Source organism: Strix aluco, chromosome 21 (genome assembly GCF_031877795.1).
Source record: "Strix aluco isolate bStrAlu1 chromosome 21, bStrAlu1.hap1, whole genome shotgun sequence".
Lineage (NCBI taxonomy): Eukaryota > Metazoa > Chordata > Aves > Strigiformes > Strigidae > Strix > Strix aluco.
The window spans coordinates 4,028,787-4,048,991 of NC_133951.1; the positions used below are offsets into that span (position 1 = coordinate 4,028,787).

The 20,205-nt window shown below is 55.7% G+C and overlaps 2 protein-coding genes and 1 non-coding gene across 3 annotated transcripts; 1 reads left to right on the top strand and 2 right to left on the bottom strand.

The window, feature by feature from the left end:
• The first annotated feature begins 1,381 nt into the window (after positions 1 to 1,381).
• LOC141932874 (beta-keratin-related protein) lies at positions 1,382 to 1,711 on the top strand. The gene has a single exon (XM_074847085.1). It carries the CDS (start codon positions 1,382 to 1,384, stop codon positions 1,709 to 1,711), a length of 330 nt encoding a protein of 109 aa, XP_074703186.1.
• A 7,350-nt stretch (positions 1,712 to 9,061) lies between these two features.
• Positions 9,062 to 9,143, bottom strand: TRNAS-GCU (transfer RNA serine (anticodon GCU)). Its single transcript has one exon. It is a non-coding gene; the product is annotated as a tRNA-Ser (tRNA).
• Positions 9,144 to 11,022: 1,879 nt separating this feature from the next.
• Positions 11,023 to 11,352, bottom strand: LOC141932885 (beta-keratin-related protein). Its single transcript, XM_074847100.1, has one exon. The coding sequence runs from the start codon at positions 11,350 to 11,352 to the stop codon at positions 11,023 to 11,025; it is 330 nt and encodes a 109-aa protein (XP_074703201.1).
• Positions 11,353 to 20,205: the final 8,853 nt, after the last annotated feature.

Genomic DNA, 20,205 nt, shown 5'->3' on the forward strand with positions numbered 1-20,205 from the left:
GCAACTCCATAGGCGGCAGGCACTGGTGTTGTTCAGGGTCAGTGTCAACCCGTCAAAGAGAGACCCTTCTGAGTGGCCTTCAGGCGTGCCCCACAGGAAAATTCCTATCTAAGTGGGGCCACGTTCCCCAGGAAGGGCAGGACGTGTACATCACCTACTCATGGCCTGAATCTGCTGCAAGGCTTCACCAGCTACTGGAACGAGACCTCAAAGGAGCGTTGGTCTGGGGAAGAAACATAATTGCTATCAACAAAATCACGTCAGTGCTACCCAGGATGAAAAGGGAGGCACGCATTTCAGGCAACGGAGGCATGTCTTTCATCTACCAGCATAGGTGTGAGAAGTCCAAATTGCTGTTTCTCAACATGCTTCATGTTTGTGGCATTTTTCAGCTCCCCTGGGGCTCTGGGCCGCAGTATAAAAGCATGCCCAACTGCCAGCTCCTCTGTCGTCTCCTCGTGCCTTCCCCTGCTCTCTGAAGTTGGTAAGTGTCAGTTCATTTTGCCTCTTGTCTCCTCGGTTGGCAGGACAGATTTTGTGGAGAGGGCTGTATCCGCAGTTCAGCAATGCTCCTTTTGCACTGTTGGCATGACGAGAAGCTTCCACAGGAGAGCTAGTCCCACCATAGACGTCTTCTTCCGTAGTGGCTGCTGTCTTCAGGAGCCCTGTTGCGTTTTACTCAGACATGTCCCCTCCTGAAAGATGTGGGTGAGAGGAGCCTGACCTGACAAGACGAGGGGTCTTGAGGGTGGGGGCAGGGAGAAGGAGACCCGTTTGTCTGAGTGAACAAATTGATGCTTGTACAAGGGCTGATGGATGATCAGGAAGTACAGAGCCCGATGCCAGGAAGAGGGAGCCTCTTGGTGTGCAGTAGAAAATCGTTCCCTGACCAAGGCCACAGCACCAAGGCTACGCTCCACCCGTCTGGAAAACCTGGCATCCATTTCCTCACGGCGGGAGGGGGCTTACTGAGGATTCTCTCTGGGGCACCTTCCCTACCAAATTTCCAGGGCTGAGCAGAAGGAGTGTTGTGAAATATCCTCACAGCCTGCAGACATCCCCTTGGTAATGGAGTCACCGGAGGTAGCAGAGGGCCTCCATGGGGCAGGCATGCCTGGGCGTGGCAAGGCCAGCTGAGGTATAGGCTGCGAGGGAGCTTGACTTGGACAGGGGAAGCTTCATTATGTTTTGACGGACCCTCTCGGATCACCCTTCAATTACTAGCAAATACCCAATGCAGACCCCATCCCAAATCTCTATCCGCTGAGCGGCCAGCCACTGGTTTGTTCTCGGAGGAGCCAAGCTGGGGGTCTGAAAGGGCCCGACAGCTAATGCCCTCTGCTCCCTCCCGGTCTTGCAGGGTCGCCTCCCTCTGCAAGACATGTCGTGCTACAGCCCGTGCCTGCCAGCCACCTGCGGCCCAACCCCGCTTGCCAACAGCTGCAACGAGCCCTGCGTCATCCGGTGCGCCGACTCCAGCGTTGCGATCCAGCCCTCGCCAGTGATGGTGACGCTGCCGGGCCCAATCCTCAGCTCCTTCCCTCAGAGCACAGCCGTGGGATCCACCGCGTCGGCTGCCGTGGGGAGCTCCCTCAGCGCTGCCAGTGTGCCCATCGCTTCTGGGGGCTCCCTGGGGCTGGGCGGCTTTGGGTGGTCCGGTCTGGGCCGCGGGCTCTGCGGGCCTCTGGGACGGGGCAATCTCTTATGCTGAAGCCCGTGGATCGCTTGCCCGTGATGGAGCACCAGGGGCCTCGAGGAAAGTCCAGGAGCCAGCCCCGAGGGAGCGGCCTTCCGTCTCTTCCCAAGGAAGCCTCTCTCTTTCCCCCTCTTGCTCTGCTTTACCTTACGCTCCCCATCAAACACCTCCACCTTCCTTCCGTAGCAATGCGTCTAGAGCATACGTGACTGCCAGAGCCTTGAGGGGGAGTTGCACAGGAAGCATGCCTGGCGTGGAGGTTTTCCTTCCGACGGCAGCACTTCTCTGAGCTTTTCTCGGCCTCCAACATGCATTGCTTCAGCTCTCGCCTTTTCCATTTTCCTTTGATTTTCTCATTAAAGACATTGGGCATCACAGCTTTGCTAGAGAGCCGTGTTTCATTCTCCCTTCTTCTCCAATCCCAACCAGCGGACTGTCCAAGAGAGTTCCTCCCTTGCTACAGCTACGGATTTTTCCATAGCTGCCGGGTTTCGCCCCTGACAGCCTATAACAATGGAGACAAGGCCAGCTTGGCGGGGGGGAGAGCTCTTCAGCTCTTCTGGAAGGAACCCCATTACTCATCGGCACACCTCAAAAGCCACGACATAAAGCATGAAGGGAGCCGGAATTGCCACAGAATCATAGAATTGCCCCGACTGATAGGGACCCCCAAAGATCATCTAGCCCAACCTTTTGCAGGAAAGGGAGCCCAGATGAGATTATCTAGCGCCCTGTCCAATTGCATCTTGAAAACCTCCTGTCACCAGAATTCTACCACGTCCCTGGGGAGGTTGTTGTAGTGAATGATTGTTCTCACTGTAAAATATGTCTTCCTTGTATGAAGGCGAAACCTCTCCCGCTTGCTCCCTCTTCTCTCCGTGTGGCTCTTTGTTAAGAGGGAGTGTGCGTCGTCTTTGTAGCTGCCTTTAGATACTGGAAAACTGTGATGAGTGCAGGGGAAGAGCAGCACAGCACAGCACGAGACTCGGTATGGCGTGTTTGTGGGAGGAAGCAGAGGTGGGAGAAGGGAGGGTTCAGGGTGGTCTTGGGAGGAAGAAACGTGAGGAAACTAGAGGGAAGATGGGATAACATGGCTGTCCCTCAAGAACTACTTGCTGTTCAGGATGTTTGCCTGGACGTGCCCTGCTTCTGATCGGTGCAGCCTGTCCTGTCTTCTTCTTAAGCTCTATTCCTAGCGACTTTCCCTGGTGAGGGGCTCTCTGATCTGTGTGCATGTGTGCGTATGGAAGTCTAGGGGCCAGCAACTGGAGCCAAACCACAGGTGGCCGTGGTTCCGGTCTCAGTGGTGCCAGTCACTGGAGTGGGACCGGAGGTCGTCGGCACTGCTTGTCTGGGGTGCCGGCACCTGGACAGACCAGGGTGAGTGGAAATAATGTGCTGCCAGCAAGTGAAGCGTGTGAGGGTATGCAAGTCAGTGTGTGACTGCTCTCAAGTATCAAGCCAGCTGAGGCAGCGAGTGGGTAAAGCGGCTTGGGAGCCACGTGTGGGTGTGTGCCCCTCAGGATGAGGTCACAGAGGGCGTTGGCTACAGGAGGCACCAGAGGGTCCTGGCCAACCACCAGAGACATCATAAGGCCATTTCGTGTCTGCGTGCATGTCTCTGGGGCCAAGAGAACCGGAGGAGCTGGCTGCCAGAACGACCAGGGTGTCAAGGTGTGCTGGTTTGGGGATAGAGGTAATTTTCTTCATAGTAGCTGGTATGGGGCTGCGTTTGGGGTTTGTGCTGAAAACGGTGTTGATAATAGAGAGGTGTTGTTGTCGTTGCTGAGCAGTGCTTACACAGAGTCCAGGCCTTTTCTGCCTCTCACACCAGCCCACCAGCCAGTAGGCTTGGGGGTGCACAAAAAGATGGCCGGGGTCACAACCGGGACAGCTGACCCCAACTGACCAAAGGGATATTCCATACCATATGACGTCACGCTCAGCACATAAATCTGTGGGAAGAAGAAGGAATGGAGGAGATGTTTGGAGTTATGGCGTTTGTCTTCCCAAGTAACCATGATGGAGGCCTGCTCTCCTGGAGACAGATACCTGCCTGTCGATGCAAGGAGTGAATGAATTCCTTGCTTTGTTCTTCTTGCGTGCGCGGCTTTTGCTTTATCTATTAATCTGTCTTTATCTCAACCCAGGACTTTTACCCTTCCGATCCCCTCCCCCATCGCACCGGTGCGGGCAGTGAGTGAGCGGCTGCGTGGTGTTTACTTGCCGCCTGGAGTGAAACCACACCACCAGGCCCACCGGAGCCAGGGACCAGCTACAGGGTGGACGGGGTGTCTCAGTCCAGCTGCTGGAGTGATCCACGTTGTACATGTGTGTAATATTGTCCCACTCACAGTCCTTCATCGTGATCAGCCAGAAGGGGACCTGGACGAGGCTCTCGGTGCCCTCTGTTGAGTGCTGTGTGTTCCTGCCTGGGTTGATCGGTGTGGTCGGCCATGTGTTATATGTGTCGTACACATGGATTTGTGTGTGTGTGTGCCTCCTGGGAGGCATGCTCAGCCTCGCTGATGTCTGGGCCAGGGGCCATGGAGCTGTGGCAGCCTGAGCCTGAGCTCTGCTGGGCTCCTGGGTTCAGCAGCCACTGAACAGAAAGGGATCCTTCTGGGCTCTCCAAACCGCCAAGCTCGCCTGTCGATGAGGAAGAGTTCTGCTCTGCTTCTCTTCTCTGAGGCTGGGGTGAGATGAATGCAGGTGAGATTACGGTGCCTATGAAGAAGCTGACCTCTCCACAGCAGGCAGCCCCTTTCTCATCTCCCACAGACTCTCCCCCTGGATTCAGACCCAACTGGGCTGTCAATGGCGGCAGTGGTCCCCTTTACCTGCCTCCCAGGCCTTAGGGATACGTGAGGCTGGCGGGGGGTTGGGTAGAGGGGTGGGGTCAGCAGCATTCTGAGCTCTGAGCCCCTTGGCCAAACCCCAGGCTCTTCTCCTCGCATCTTGCTTCCATGCAGCCACGTCCAGGTACGCTGCTCACAGGTGCTGAACTCCAGCAACCACAAGGCATCCTTGGAAGTGCAAAAGTACTGGGAAGTGCACCCAGAGGAGAGCAGGGTGGGGAGATCAAGGTGTCCATGGTCGTGGGGAAGAGATATCCCAAGGAGATGTCCAGGGATTGGGAAAGGGAGGCAGGTGGCCAGAGAGGCAGAAGTGCAAGTGTGTGTAAGAGAGGGGTGGTCGTGTGGGCAGGAAGAGGCTCCGGCCACCTCTGTGTCTTTCATAACCACGCAGGATCATTCCTGTCCTCTGACCCCTGCCAAGTCGCTCCTGACCACGCGATACAGCACATCTCTTGGTGGCATGGCTGGCTGCTGGCTACTCCTGCCTCCACACAGGTCTTCCCTGCTTTGTCACAAAACTGGTTAGGGGCTTGGTGTGTCTGAAATTTGAGGGGAGGCTGTGAGAGCTGGGATTCTTCCCATACCTGATGGAAGGGAATGAAGAGGGAGCCATAATCACTTCTCAGAAGTACCAACTGGCAGCACGAGTGGGAGTGGGCACAAATTGAAACACATGAAGTCCCAGCTCAAGGCAAGAAAACACTTCCTTACCAAGAGGGGGGTCAAACAGCAGACCAGGTTGCCCAGAGAGGTTGTGGAGTCTCCATCCTTGGAGATACTCAAAACCCAGCTGGACGATGTCCTAAGCAACCAGCTCAAGCTGACCCTGCTGGAGCACTTGGCTGCCGCTGCCACCGCTCCTGCTGCTGCTTGTCCTGCTCTTGCTGCTGCTCCTGCCACTGCTGCTGCCACTGGTTCTGCCGCTGCTCCTGCTCTCGCTGCTCCTGTTCCTGCTCCTGCTGCAGCTCTAACCCATTCGTCGATAGTGGATACTATGACCAACGTTAGAGGGACCCTACCTCCAGCCACGTGGAGGACAGGAACAATCGAGTTTATTGGCCTGTGTGGATTCGATGGCTTGGCACATTCCACCCACAGCAGTATAAGGCTCTAGTGGACACTGGTGCCCAACGCACCCTGATGCCATCCCATTTTAAAGGGGCAGAAACCATTGGTATTTCAAGAGGGGTCTCAACAGCTGACTGTGTTGGAGGCCGAGGTGAGCCTAACTGCGAACGAGTGGCAAAAGCACCCCATCGTGACCGTCCCAGAAGCTCCATGCATTCTTGGTATAGATTATCTCAGGACAGGGTATTTTAAGGACCCAATCGGTGGGCTTTTGGTATAGCTGCCTTGGAGACAGAGGAAGTCAAACAGCTGTCTGCGTTGCCGGGTCTCTCAGAGGACCCCTCTGTTGTGGGATTGCTGAGGGTTGAAGAACAACGGGTGCCAATCGCTACTACAACAGTGCACCGACAACAATATCGCACCAGCCGAGACTCCGTAATTCCTGTCCATAACCTAGAGAGTCAAGGAGTGATCAACAAGACTCTCTCCCCCTCTAACAGCCCCATAGGGCCAGTGTGAAAGTCTAATGGAGAGTGGAGACTGACAGTAGACTATCGTGGCCTGAACGAAGTCACGCCACCGCTGAGCGCTGCCATACCGGACATGCTAGAGCTTCAATACGAACTAGAGTTGAAGGCAGCCAAGCATAGGCCACGACTGATATTGCTAAAGCATTCTTCTCCATCCCTCTGTCAGCATAGTGCAGGCCACAGTTTGCTTTCACCTGGAGGGGTGTCCAATGCACCTGCCAGTCAGCTGCCCCAGGGGCGGAATCACAGCCCCACCATTTGCTGTGGACTGATCCAGCCTGCACTGGAAGAGGTTGAAGCCCTGGAACACCTGCGATGCCTTGATGACATCGTTGTAATGGGGTAATACAGCAGGAGAAGTTTTTGAGAAAGGAGAGAAAAGAGTCCAAATCCTTCTGAGAGCTGGTTTTGTCATAAAGCGGGGTAAGATCAAGGGACCTGCACAGGAGATTCAGTTTTTAGGAATAAAATGGCAAGATGGACATTGTCAGATTCCAATGGAGTTGACTGATAAAATAGCAGTTATGTCCCCGCAGACAAACCAAAGGAAACGCTAGCTTTCTTAGGCTTTGAGGGTTTCTGGAGACCCACTACGAGATATTGCTGCTCGGGTAGAGAATTTGGTTGTGAAAGTACGTCGTGTAGGTGCTCATGTACCCAAGAGCCAGGCCACTGAAGAACATCAGAAAGAGCAACAGGTGGATCAAGCTGCTAAGATTAAGGTGGCTCAAGTGGATCTGGACGGGCAACGTAAGGATGAAAAATTTATGGCTCGCCAGGCCCATGACTCCTCAGGCCCTCAGGGAAGGGATGCAACGTATAGATGGACTCGTGACCGAGAGGTGGACTTAACCATGGACACCACTGCACAGGTTATCCGTCCATGGATGTGAGACGTGTGCAATCAAGCAAGCCAAACGGTTAAAACCCCTTTGGCATGGAGGACGATGGTTAAAATCTAAATACGGGTTGGCCTGGCAGATTGATTATATCCCACTCACACAAACTCAGCATGGCAAAGGCTATGTGCTCACAGTGGTGGAAGCAGCCACCGGATGGTTGTAAACGTGTGCTGTGCCCCACGCCACTGCCCGGAACGCTATTTTAGGCCTTGAGAAGCAAGTCTTGTGGTGGCATGGCACCCCAGAGAGAATTGAATCAGATAATGGGACTCATTTCCAAAATAATCTCATAGACACTTAGGCCAAAGAACATGCCATTGAGTGGGTGTGTCACAGCCCCTCTCCTGCACCAGCCTCCGGGAAAACTGAGCGGTGCAATGGGTTGCTAAAAACTACAGAGAACAATGGGTGGTGGAACTTTCAAACACTGGTACATGCACTTAGCGAAATGCACCTGGTTAGTCAATACTAGAGGATCTGCCAACCAGTCTGGCCCTGCTCAGTCAAACCTTCTTCGTACTGTAGATGGGGATAAGGTCTCTGCAGTGCGCATTAAAAACATGCTGGGGCAGACAGTCTGGGTTATTCCTGCTTCGGGTAAAGGTAAACCCATGCGTGGGATTAGTTTTGCCCAAGGACCTGGGTGCACACGGTGGCTAATGTGGAAGGACGGGGAAGTCCGATGTGCGCCTCAAGGGGATTGGATTTTATGTGAAAACAGACAATGAATTGAACTGTACGATGTTAACTGTCGAATAACCCAGTTATTGCATAGCGTCATCGCTATGGTTGATACATACTGAACTGATGGCATCACATTAATAAAAAAAAGAGATGAACTTTGGTAGAGTCAGGACAGATTTCAGCAGCTGGTGCCCAGCAACATCCTTGAGATCGACCCGCACGTAGACTGTGAGCATGGCCCGCGCCAGACACATCAACAGTGAGCTCCAACTGTAGCAGAGACTACATGCCATCCTCCTGCCACATCCAAAGTCACGCGCTCCACTGACTGAGCCAAATCCGCCTCATCCCTCCAGCCTTAAAAGACTGTCATGACAAATGGAACCCAAAGTTATGAACTAAATGAACTCAGTACACATTTTGGAAGGATGGCCCATAGACTAAGAGAGTGATATCTGTGTGTAGACACCTGGGACCAGGGAAAGGGATGGTGATTACTTTAGAACGTATTGGGAACCTGAGCATAATGCAAATGGTATGGAATAAGAGGTGGAGACTGTCCTGGTTTTGGCTGGGACAGAGTTAATTTTTCTTGAGCTTGGGGGGGAGCACAGCCAGAATGCTGGACCCGGATCGGTAAATGGAGTGTTCCATATCATGTGATGCCTTGCTCAGTATGTAAAGGAGGGGCCGCTGGGAAGGAGGAGGGTTCTCTCTCGCTTTTGGGATTGCGACCATGGGAGCCGACAGGGTGAGCAGTGATGGGCGCCACGTGGGAAGCGGGGAAAAGCGCAGAGAGTGAAGTCTGCAGTCAAGCCGAACCCAGCCAAGACGGGCCGGGTGTCAGTTGGCAGGTGGTGAGCAATCGGATTGCACATTACCTGTTTGTATTTCATAATATCGGTAGTAGTAGTCTCTTTTTTTTCAATTATTAAACCTACAAGTCTCCCTACTTCTACCCCTCCAATTCTCTCCCCCGTGCCCTGGGCAGGGGAGGGTGACTGAATGGCTGCGTGGTGCCTGGCTGCCGGCCGGGTTTAAACCACGACACTAGGTTTGGAAACTACTTCCAGGATGTTTTGCTCCATCATCTTCCCAGGGACTGAGGGGAGGCTGACGGTCCTGTGAGTTCCCCGGCTCTTCCTTCTATCCCTTCCGGTTCTTCTCGCCTATGTGGAGACAGAAGAGGTTGAAGTGTGTCCGTGCTGAGCCACTTCAAAACCTTGCTATTTCTGTTCAGTCAGCTCTCATCTCAAAACAGAAGCTTGGGGGGCACACATCAAGCTCCTCACACTCAGCAACTTTGGCCACTGTTGGGCTGACCGACGAGGATGGGATTCGAACCCACGCGTGCAGAGCACAATGGATTAGCAGTCCATCGCCTTCACCACTCGGCCACCTCGTCCGCATGCTGCTGCTGCTCCTGCCGCTGCTGCCGCTGGCACTGCCACTGCTCCTGATCTTGCTGCTCCTGCTCCTGCTGCTCTTGTTCCTGCTCCAGCCCCAGCTCCTGCCCCTGCTCCTAACGCTTACACCTTCTTACACTGTTTGCCATGGGAGAGAAAAAGGCAGCCTCCAGCTTGTGCCTCTTGGGACTGGTCCACTGTCCCGAGAGCTGGGCTGAGCTCTGGGGACCTCTGGGAAACAGGTCCCAGCATTCACATCAGCAAATGTCTGGAGAGCAGAGCTCCACACTCCTTCCTGGGAAGGAACACGGGACAGTGACCCAGGCGTGGCTCAGTGCCCGCAAAGGAGTTGAGCCTGACTTTGAGGCTAAATTGTCACCAGCCACCTTGCCCTCACGTTCTGGAAGCATACCACCAGCTCCTACGGACAGGAGTCCCTCACACTTGACTGCTGGACTTTTCACCAGGACAGAGCATGTGCCTCAGGCTTGGCCGTGGCTTCTCTGTGCTGTTCCCCCTGGTGCTCACCCAGGCTCTCATCACAGGCTGCTTCTCTCCCAGCACAGCTAACAGTCAGGAACGATGAGGGAGCTGAGCGGCACCGTCCCCACTGCACACAACTCCCCTTTTCACCTGCCAGAGCTGCGGTGCTGCAGAGAGCGTAAACCGCTGCGCTGGTCCCCTGAGCCCACACCTCTCTGTACATTGAAGGTCAGACCCTGGGCTGGGGGAAATGGTGCAGAAGCCAGCCTCGCTGCCCCTGGTGGATAACAGAAAGGTGGGCATGGGATTGTGCACCGTGGGATGGACACCAAAGGCAGGGCCCTGGGAGCCTCTTTCTCCTCCACCTGCTTAATTCCCGTCCTTGAGGAAGGGGAGCAGTGCACAGCCTTGGGGGCTGGCACCAGAGCCGCTTGCACCCTGGTCACTCTGAATAGTTTCTCCAGCCCCAGCCCACCCCATGGGCCTGTAATTGTGGAGATAGTTGAACAAGGAGAGACTGGCAGATTCAGTGTTGCCTCCGCGTCAGGAGCCCATGGCAGCAGGGAGCAATGGCCTGGGAAACGCAATGCTCTGCCAAGCTCCTTCCTCAGAGCGCTGGCACTGCATGAGGCAGATGTGAAAAATTCCTGGGATTCGCTTTCTGGGTTCTTAACAAAGGCTTTTCTAACAAAGCAGCCAGGGCCACCACTGCCTCTCATTAATGCAGCAGCCTGTTGAGTCTCTGCTGTAATCAATGCAGCACAGGGACATCCAACAGAAAATTCGGGCTCCCTCCATGCTTTGTGCTGTGGCTTTCGAGGTGTGCCGATGAGTAATGGGGCTCCTTCCAGAAGAGCTGAAGAGCTCTCCCCCCCGCCAAGCTGGCCTTGTCTCCATTGTTATAGGCTGTCAGGGGCGAAACCCGGCAGCTATGGAAAAATCCGTAGCTGTAGCAAGGGAGGAACTCTCTTGGACAGTCCGCTGGTTGGGACTGGAGAAGAAGGGAGAATGAAACACGGCTCTCTAGCAAAGCTGTGATGCCCAATGTCTTTAATGAGAAAATCAAAGGAAAATGGAAAAGGCGAGAGCTGAAGCAATGCATGTTGGAGGCCGAGAAAAGCTCAGAGAAGTGCTGCCGTCGGAAGGAAAACCTCCACGCCAGGCATGCTTCCTGTGCAACTCCCCCTCAAGGCTCTGGCAGTCACGTACGCTCTAGACGCATTGCTACGGAAGGAAGGTGGAGGTGTTTGATGGGGAGCGTAAGGTAAAGCAGAGCAAGAGGGGGAAAGAGAGAGGCTTCCTTGGGAAGAGACGGAAGGCCGCTCCCTCGGGGCTGGCTCCTGGACTTTCCTCGAGGCCCCTGGTGCTCCATCACGGGCAAGCGATCCACGGGCTTCAGCATAAGAGATTGCCCCGTCCCAGAGGCCCGCAGAGCCCGCGGCCCAGACCGGACCACCCAAAGCCGCCCAGCCCCAGGGAGCCCCCAGAAGCGATGGGCACACTGGCAGCGCTGAGGGAGCTCCCCACGGCAGCCGACGCGGTGGATCCCACGGCTGTGCTCTGAGGGAAGGAGCTGAGGATTGGGCCCGGCAGCGTCACCATCACTGGCGAGGGCTGGATCGCAACGCTGGAGTCGGCGCACCGGATGACGCAGGGCTCGTTGCAGCTGTTGGCAAGCGGGGTTGGGCCGCAGGTGGCTGGCAGGCACGGGCTGTAGCACGACATGTCTTGCAGAGGGAGGCGACCCTGCAAGACCGGGAGGGAGCAGAGGGCATTAGCTGTCGGGCCCTTTCAGACCCCCAGCTTGGCTCCTCCGAGAACAAACCAGTGGCTGGCCAGGGCCACATCTCCCTGGGAAGTTCCTTTGCATGCCAAGAGTGACCAAGGCCGGTCGCTGTGCCATGCATGGGGGAGGAAGCACCTGGTGACCCCTTGGACGGTACTGGTCGTGCAGCCTCAGATTTCAGCAGAGCCACTGCTACAAAAGAGCCCAAATGACTCCCTCTCAGGAGGGAAGAAAGCTTTCCCTCTTCCCTCGCCAGCTCACCTCCCAGAAGAGGGAAGCACAGTGTATTTTCAAGCCTGGACCACGTATCAGAAGGACCCCGCACAGAAGGGAAGCAGTCCCGTTGACAGAAATCCTGCCAGCACGAAGAGAAGCAGTGAGTTCAGACTTACCAGGTTCAATGTGGAGAGCAAGGGAAGAGACGTGGATGGAAGGGCTTGGAGTGGCCCGGGCTTTTTATATGGTGAGCCAGCGCCTCGGGAGACCTGGAACACACCTTCTTTGTGAAGCACGTTAACAAACAGCAATTTGAGGCTTGCAAAGCACAGCCCACAGATGAAGAACTTGTCCCTTTCATCTGAAAGGCCCGGCCTGTGTTTCCCTATTGGGTGAGAGCGCAGTGATGCATTAGTTGCTGGCTCCTCAAAGCAACGGTCATTTGAGGTCCCATGCCACTTCCCAGGGAAGGGTTTCAGTAGCTCCAGGCCCTGTGTGTGGGTTGTGCACATCCTTGCTGGGGAACGTGAGTACCACTCTCAGTCTGGGCTTCAGGCGTGGAGCACTCGTGATGAAGGCCACTCACGTGGGTCTCCTGTTGAAGGGCTGAGGCTGACCCTGAGAAACACAAGGCCTTGCACGGCCATGGGAGGGCTCAGCAATGAGCTAAGGCCCGGTGTGACTGTTTCTCCTTCTCAGAATTCTCATTCTCAAAGTGGGTAGTCAGCCCCAAGGACGCAAGGTCACAGGGGCTGAGGAGGAAACTCATAGGCATTTGACTGAGGGTGCATTTTGCTTTCGGTCACCTTGCCAGCCCTGGAAAGGACAAGTGCTCTTGTGGCTGCAGTTCAAAGCAGAAGGCATGTTGCGGAGCAAGGATGGGCCTGTGCTGTCCGCTTCCTGCCCTCAGGTGTTACCACGCGCCTGCTGTGGCAGGTGGATGCACGTGCCCTCTGCTGCTGCCTCAGCTTTGCTTGGGCACAGCAAATGCCAGGCTCCTCATGTGGTAGAGGAATGCCTCCCCAGCCTTCCCGCATCTGGCAGTGGAGGCAGGATGGCAGGCCAAGGAGGAGAGCAGCCCAGCGATGGCCCTCGCTGCCTGCTGTAGCAGAGCTGTGACGGGCTGTGTCATGCTCCTGTCTGGTGACAAAGGAGGCTACGTGAGGAGCAGAGTGTCTGTCCTGGTGCCTGCTCCTGTTTGCATAACCTCTCAGTTGCCACAAGGCAGAGCAGAGAGGCGGGAGCAGCAGGGCTGTAGCCAACTTCTCTGCTTACCCACCGCGGCCTTTGGCATTTGCTGGTGCTCATCAGTAGTTTGAGCGCTCATCCATTAGTGCACCGGCCGGGAACAGAGCAGCCACAGGGCAGGGCGTCCCATGCAGGGAGTTTCCCTCAGGGCTGGTCCCTGCTGGCATCTTCCCCTGCAGAGTTTGCTGTGGGCAACCCGTGCCCCTTCTGTGGGGATGGGCCACGTCTCTGAGGGCCAATCTCAGGGCTTTGGGGGGCTGGAAGATATAGGCAACCACTTCCCTGCTCTTCAGCTGAGGACACGCTGGGGACCGAGTGCCTCGCAACTTCCTCAGAGAGCCTCAGAGCCTTTCAGGAGGGAGCATCACTGGCTGCTTTGTCAGTGCACTTCCAGTTCCACCTGGAAGAGGCACGGGTGGCTGCCGCCCACCCTGGTGCCATGCTGACTGCTGGGACCTGTTTCTGCCTGTCCGGAGTGAGCACGTTTCCACTGTGAGCTGTGGCACTGGGTCTCCCGTCCCATCAGGATGGCACAACAGCCCCAGAGCATGGCCCTGCTGCAAGCGACGGCAGAAGTGAGTCAGAGCCATCAACGTTTTGCAGGAGAAGACAACATCCCCCTTCTAAGACCCTTTCCCCAAACGGTACGGCCGCCCGGGTGAGAGCGTGGCCCATCTGCCCAAGCAGCACGGGCAGGCAGAGGCTTTTTCCAGGCAGCTCTCAGGGCTGGCAACACACGCCTGGCCTTTGAGCTCCCGCCACACCTCTCCGGACAGGCAAGGTCTCCTCTGTGTCTCGTAGGGTAGCAGGGAGCACCATCTGCTGCCACTCAGAGGCTGCAGCCTCAGTCTGGTGGTCTGTCACACCGGTCCATCAAAGAAGCAGGCTCCCCAGGCCCTGGACACTTACGGGCGGAAACTTTCCTCGGTTTGGACCGTGCTCCAGAAACGTCTGGGAGTGGGAACGTCAGGGCACGTCCGTGCTGTCCTTCCCTTGGCTGCCATTTCACCAAGGAGGATTTCACCCAGGATTTCAAGGAGTCACCAAGTGGTTGGGCAAGATGCTAACAGCCATGACAACACTGTACACAAAGCTGCATTTCTGCAGGAACGTGGACACGAGGTTGCACCTAGGGTCCTGGGCAGGTCTGAATCCATTTCCCCCGGATTCCCTGATGCCAGTGCATGGATGATGTGCACCGAGGTGGAGCTGAGGTCTCTCGCAGTGCCTCAGCACTATTTGGTGACTCACAGGTGACTCCAAGGTGGTCTGCTGGTGCCACCTTGCAATTAAAGGGCCCCGAATGTGCCAATCCATCCCTGAGCCAGGGAAAACAAGCCAGACCCTCTGGGTCAGTGACCTGAACAAGCCAGCAGGCAATGATGCAAAGGTGAGTGTTGTTTGGGAAGACTGTGCCGAAGCAAACAGGTCCACTTGGTGATGGCTCGCTTTCAGGCCTGAGTCAGCAGGCTCCTTCATCGCTCTCCAGGGCCGTTGTTTCTCCTCAGGAGAGTAATGAGTAAAGTCCTGGCAGGCAAGGCAAGGGCTCTGCAGTTCCCAGAGAACTGGCCTTTCCTGACTGAGGACAACAGCTGAACTGCTGGGGCCCCCTTTGCATGGTGTGCATCACCGAGGCCCGAGGGGAGACAGACATCTGCCACCGAGTACCCTGAGCCACTCAGCAATGGCCTCCGTTCCCCATCCCTGCACACAAGGGGTTTTGGTCCAGAGTGCAGGACGGCCTTGTTTGACCATGACCTTCCAAACACTCTGGGGATCTGAGTCTCCTCCATTCTCTGTCCCCCAGTAGAACAGCCATCCTGCAGAGGCTTGGCTGGGCTCCGAGCAACTCCATAGGCGGCAGGCACTGGTGTTGTTCAGGGTCAGTGTCAACCCGTCAAAGAGAGACCCTTCTGAGTGGCCTTCAGGCGTGCCCCACAGGAAAATTCCTATCTAAGTGGGGCCACGTTCCCCAGGAAGGGCAGGACGTGTACATCACCTACTCATGGCCTGAATCTGCTGCAAGGCTTCACCAGCTACTGGAACGAGACCTCAAAGGAGCGTTGGTCCTGGGGAAGAAACATAATTGCTATCAACAAAATCACGTCAGTGCTACCCAGGATGAAAAGGGAGGCACGCATTTCAGGCAACGGAGGCATGTCTTTCATCTACCAGCATAGGTGTGAGAAGTCCAAATTGCTGTTTCTCAACATGCTTCATGTTTGTGGCATTTTTCAGCTCCCCCGGGGCTCTGGCCGCAGTATACAAAGCATGCCCAACTGCCAGCTCCTCTGTCGTCTCCTCGTGCCTTCCCCTGCTCTCTGAAGTTGGTAAGTGTCAGTTCATTTTGCCTCTTGTCTCTCGGTTGGCAGGACAGATTTTGTGGAGAGGGCTGTATCCGCAGTTCAGCAATGCTCCTTTTGCACTGTTGGCATGACGAGAAGCTTCCACAGGAGAGCTAGTCCCACCATTAGACGTCTTCTTCCGTAGTGGCTGCTGTCTTCAGGAGCCCTGTTGCGTTTTTACTCAGACATGTCCCCTCCTGAAAGATGTGGGTGAGAGGAGCCTGACCTGACAAGACGAGGGGTCTTGAGGGGTGGGGGCAGGGAGAAGAGACCCGTTTGTCTGAGTGAACAAATTGATGCTTGTACAAGGGCTGATGGATGATCAGGAAGTACAGAGCCCGATGCAGGAAGAGGGAGCCTCTTGGTGTGCAGTAGAAAATCGTTCCCTGACCAAGGCCCACAGCACCAAGGCTACGCTCCACCCGTCTGGAAAAACCTGGCATCCATTTCCTCACGGCGGGAGGGGGCTTACTGAGGATTCTCTCTGGGGCACCTTCCCTACCAAATTTCCAGGGCTGAGCAGAAGGAGTGTATGTGAAATATCCTCACAGCCTGCAGACATCCCCTTGGTAATGGAGTCACCGGAGGTAGCAGAGGGCCTCCATGGGGCAGGCATGCCTGGGCGTGGCAAGGCCAGCTGAGGTATAGGCTGCGAGGGAGCATGACTTGGACAGGGGAAGCTTCATTATGTTTTGACGGACCCTCTCGGATCACCCTTCAATTACTAGCAAATACCCAATGCAGACCCCCATCCCAAATCTCTATCCGCTGAGCGGCCAGCCAATGGTTTGTTCTCGGAGGAGCCAAGCTGGGGGTCTGAAGGGCCCGACAGCTAATGCCCTCTGCTCCCTCCCGGTCTTGCAGGGTCGCCTCCCTCTGCAAGACATGTCGTGCTACAGCCCGTGCCTGCCAGCCACCTGCGGCCCCAACCCCGCTTGCCAACAGCTGCAACGAGCCTGCGTCATCCGGTGCGCTGACTCCAGCGTTGCGATCCAGCCCTCGCCAGTGATGGTGACGCTGCCGGGCCCAATCCTCAGCTCCTTCCCTCAGAGCACAGCCGTGGATCCACCGCGTCGGCTGCCGTGGGGAGCTCCCTCAGCGCTGCCAGTGTGCCCATCGCTTCTGGGGGCTCCCTGGGGCTGGGCGGCTTTGGGTGGTCCGGTCTGGGCCGCGGGCTCTGCGGGCCTCGGGACGGGGCAATCTCTTATGCTGAAGCCCGTGGATCGCTTGCCCGTGATGGAGCACCAGGGGCCTCGAGGAAAGTCCAGGAGCCAGCCCCGAGGGAGCGGGCCTTCCGTCTCTTCCCAAGGAAGCCTCTCTCTTTCCCCCTCTTGCTCTGCTTTACCTTACGCTCCCATCAAACACCTCACCTTCCTTCCGTAGCAATGCGTCTAGAGCATACGTGACTGCCAGAGCCTTGAGGGGAGTTGCACAGGAAGCATGCCTGGCGTGGAGGTTTTCCTTCCGACGCAGCACTTCTCTGAGCTTTTCACGGCCTACAACATGCATTGCTTCAGCTCTCGCCTTTTCCATTTTCCTTTGATTTTCTCATTAAAGACATTGGGCATCACAGCTTTGCTAGAGAGCCGTGTTTCATTCTCCCTTCTTCTCACAATCCCAACCAGCGGACTGTCAAAGAGAGTTCCTCCCTTGCTACAGCTAACGGATTTTTCCATAGCTGCGGGTTTCGCCCCTGACCAGCCTATAACCAATGGAGACAAGGCCCAGCTTGGCAGGGGGGAGAGCTCTTCAGCTCTTCTGGAAGGAGCCCCATTACTCATACGGCACACCTCAAAAGCCACGACATAAAGCATGAAGGAGCCGGAATTGCCCACAGAATCATAGAATTGCCCCGACTGATAGGGACCCCCCAAAGATCATCTAGCCCAACCTTTTGCAGGAAAGGGAGCCCAGATGAGATTATCTAGCGCCCTGTCCAATTGCATCTTGAAAACCTCCTGTCACCAGAATTCTACCACGTCCCTGGGGAGTTGTTGTAGTGAATGATTGTTCTCACTGTAAAATATGTCTTCCTTGTATGAAGGCGAAACCTCTCCCGCTTGCTCCCTCTTCTCTCCGTGTGGCTCTTTGTTAAGAGGGAGTGTGCGTCGTCTTTGTAGCTGCCTTTAGATACTGGAAAACTGTGATGAGTGCAGGGGAAGAGCAGCACAGCACAGCACCGAGACTCGGTATGGCGTGTTTGTGGGAGGAAGCAGAGGTGGGAGAAGGAGGGTTCAGGGTGGTCTTGGGAGGAAGAAACGTGAGGAAACTAGAGGGAAGATGGGATAACATGGCTGTCCCTCAGAACTACTTGCTGTTCAGGATGTTTGCCTGGGACGTGCCCTGCTTCTGATCGGTGCAGCTGTCCTGTCTTCTTCTTAAGCTCTATTCCTAGCGACTTTCCCTGGTGAGGGGCTCTCTGATCTGTGTGCATGTGTGCGTATGGAAGTCTAGGGGCCAGCAACTGGAGCCAAACCACAGGTGGCCGTGGTTCCGGTCTCAGTGGTGCCAGTCAACTGGAGTGGGACCGGAGGTCGTCGGCACTGCTTGTCTGGGGTGCCGGCACCTGGACAGACCAGGGTGAGTGGAAATAATGTGCTGCCAGCAAGTGAAGCGTGTGAGGGTATGCAAGTCAGTGTGTGACTGCTCTCAAGTATCAAGCCAGCTGAGGCAGCGAGTGGGTAAAGCGGCTTGGGAGCCACGTGTGGGTGTGTGCCCCTCAGGATGAGGTCACAGAGGGCGTTGGCTACAGGAGGCACCAGAGGGTCCTGGCCAACCACCAGAGACATCATAAGGCCATTTCGTGTCTGCGTGCATGTCTCTGGGGCCAAGAGAACCGGAGGAGCTGGCTGCCAGAACGACCAGGGTGTCAAGGTGTGCTGGTTTGGGGATAGAGGTAATTTTCTTCATAGTAGCTGGTATGGGGCTGCGTTTGGGGTTTGTGCTGAAAACGGTGTTGATAATAGAGAGGTGTTGTTGTCGTTGCTGAGCAGTGCTTACACAGAGTCCAGGCCTTTTCTGCCTCTCACACCAGCCCACCAGCCAGTAGGCTTGGGGGTGCACAAAAAGATGGCCGGGGTCACAACCGGGACAGCTGACCCCAACTGACCAAAGGGATATTCCATACCATATGACGTCACGCTCAGCACATAAATCTGTGGGAAGAAGAAGGAATGGAGGAGATGTTTGGAGTTATGGCGTTTGTCTTCCCAAGTAACCATGATGGAGGCCTGCTCTCCTGGAGACAGATACCTGCCTGTCGATGCAAGGAGTGAATGAATTCCTTGCTTTGTTCTTCTTGCGTGCGCGGCTTTTGCTTTATCTATTAATCTGTCTTTATCTCAACCCAGGACTTTTACCCTTCCGATCCCCTCCCCCATCGCACCGGTGCGGGCAGTGAGTGAGCGGCTGCGTGGTGTTTACTTGCCGCCTGGAGTGAAACCACACCACCAGGCCCACCGGAGCCAGGGACCAGCTACAGGGTGGACGGGGTGTCTCAGTCCAGCTGCTGGAGTGATCCACGTTGTACATGTGTGTAATATTGTCCCACTCACAGTCCTTCATCGTGATCAGCCAGAAGGGGACCTGGACGAGGCTCTCGGTGCCCTCTGTTGAGTGCTGTGTGTTCCTGCCTGGGTTGATCGGTGTGGTCGGCCATGTGTTATATGTGTCGTACACATGGATTTGTGTGTGTGTGTGCCTCCTGGGAGGCATGCTCAGCCTCGCTGATGTCTGGGCCAGGGGCCATGGAGCTGTGGCAGCCTGAGCCTGAGCTCTGCTGGGCTCCTGGGTTCAGCAGCCACTGAACAGAAAGGGATCCTTCTGGGCTCTCCAAACCGCCAAGCTCGCCTGTCGATGAGGAAGAGTTCTGCTCTGCTTCTCTTCTCTGAGGCTGGGGTGAGATGAATGCAGGTGAGATTACAGTGCCTATGAAGAAGCTGACCTCTCCACAGCAGGCAGCCCCTTTCTCATCTCCCACAGACTCTCCCCCTGGATTCAGACCCAACTGGGCTGTCAATGGCGGCAGTGGTCCCCTTTACCTGCCTCCCAGGCCTTAGGGATACGTGAGGCTGGCGGGGGGTTGGGTAGAGGGGTGGGGTCAGCAGCATTCTGAGCTCTGAGCCCCTTGGCCAAACCCCAGGCTCTTCTCCTCGCATCTTGCTTCCATGCAGCCACGTCCAGGTACGCTGCTCACAGGTGCTGAACTCCAGCAACCACAAGGCATCCTTGGAAGTGCAAAAGTACTGGGAAGTGCACCCAGAGGAGAGCAGGGTGGGGAGATCAAGGTGTCCATGGTCGTGGGGAAGAGATATCCCAAGGAGATGTCCAGGGATTGGGAAAGGGAGGCAGGTGGCCAGAGAGGCAGAAGTGCAAGTGTGTGTAAGAGAGGGGTGGTCGTGTGGGCAGGAAGAGGCTCCGGCCACCTCTGTGTCTTTCATAACCACGCAGGATCATTCCTGTCCTCTGACCCCTGCCAAGTCGCTCCTGACCACGCGATACAGCACATCTCTTGGTGGCATGGCTGGCTGCTGGCTACTCCTGCCTCCACACAGGTCTTCCCTGCTTTGTCACAAAACTGGTTAGGGGCTTGGTGTGTCTGAAATTTGAGGGGAGGCTGTGAGAGCTGGGATTCTTCCCATACCTGATGGAAGGGAATGAAGAGGAAGCCATAATCACTTCTCAGAAGTACCAACTGGCAGCACGAGTGGGAGTGGGCACAAATTGAAACACATGAAGTCCCAGCTCAAGGCAAGAAAACACTTCCTTACCAAGAGGGGGGTCAAACAGCAGACCAGGTTGCCCAGAGAGGTTGTGGAGTCTCCATCCTTGGAGATACTCAAAACCCAGCTGGACGATGTCCTAAGCAACCAGCTCAAGCTGACCCTGCTGGAGCACTTGGCTGCCGCTGCCACCGCTCCTGCTGCTGCTTGTCCTGCTCTTGCTGCTGCTCCTGCCACTGCTGCTGCCACTGGTTCTGCCGCT

Excerpts from the sequence above, each read along its gene's own strand:
- LOC141932874 (XM_074847085.1), top strand. The coding sequence starts at position 1,382 with ATGTCGTGCTACAGCCCGTGCCTGCCAGCCACCTGCGGCCCAACCCCG.
- LOC141932885 (XM_074847100.1), bottom strand. The coding sequence starts at position 11,352 with ATGTCGTGCTACAGCCCGTGCCTGCCAGCCACCTGCGGCCCAACCCCG.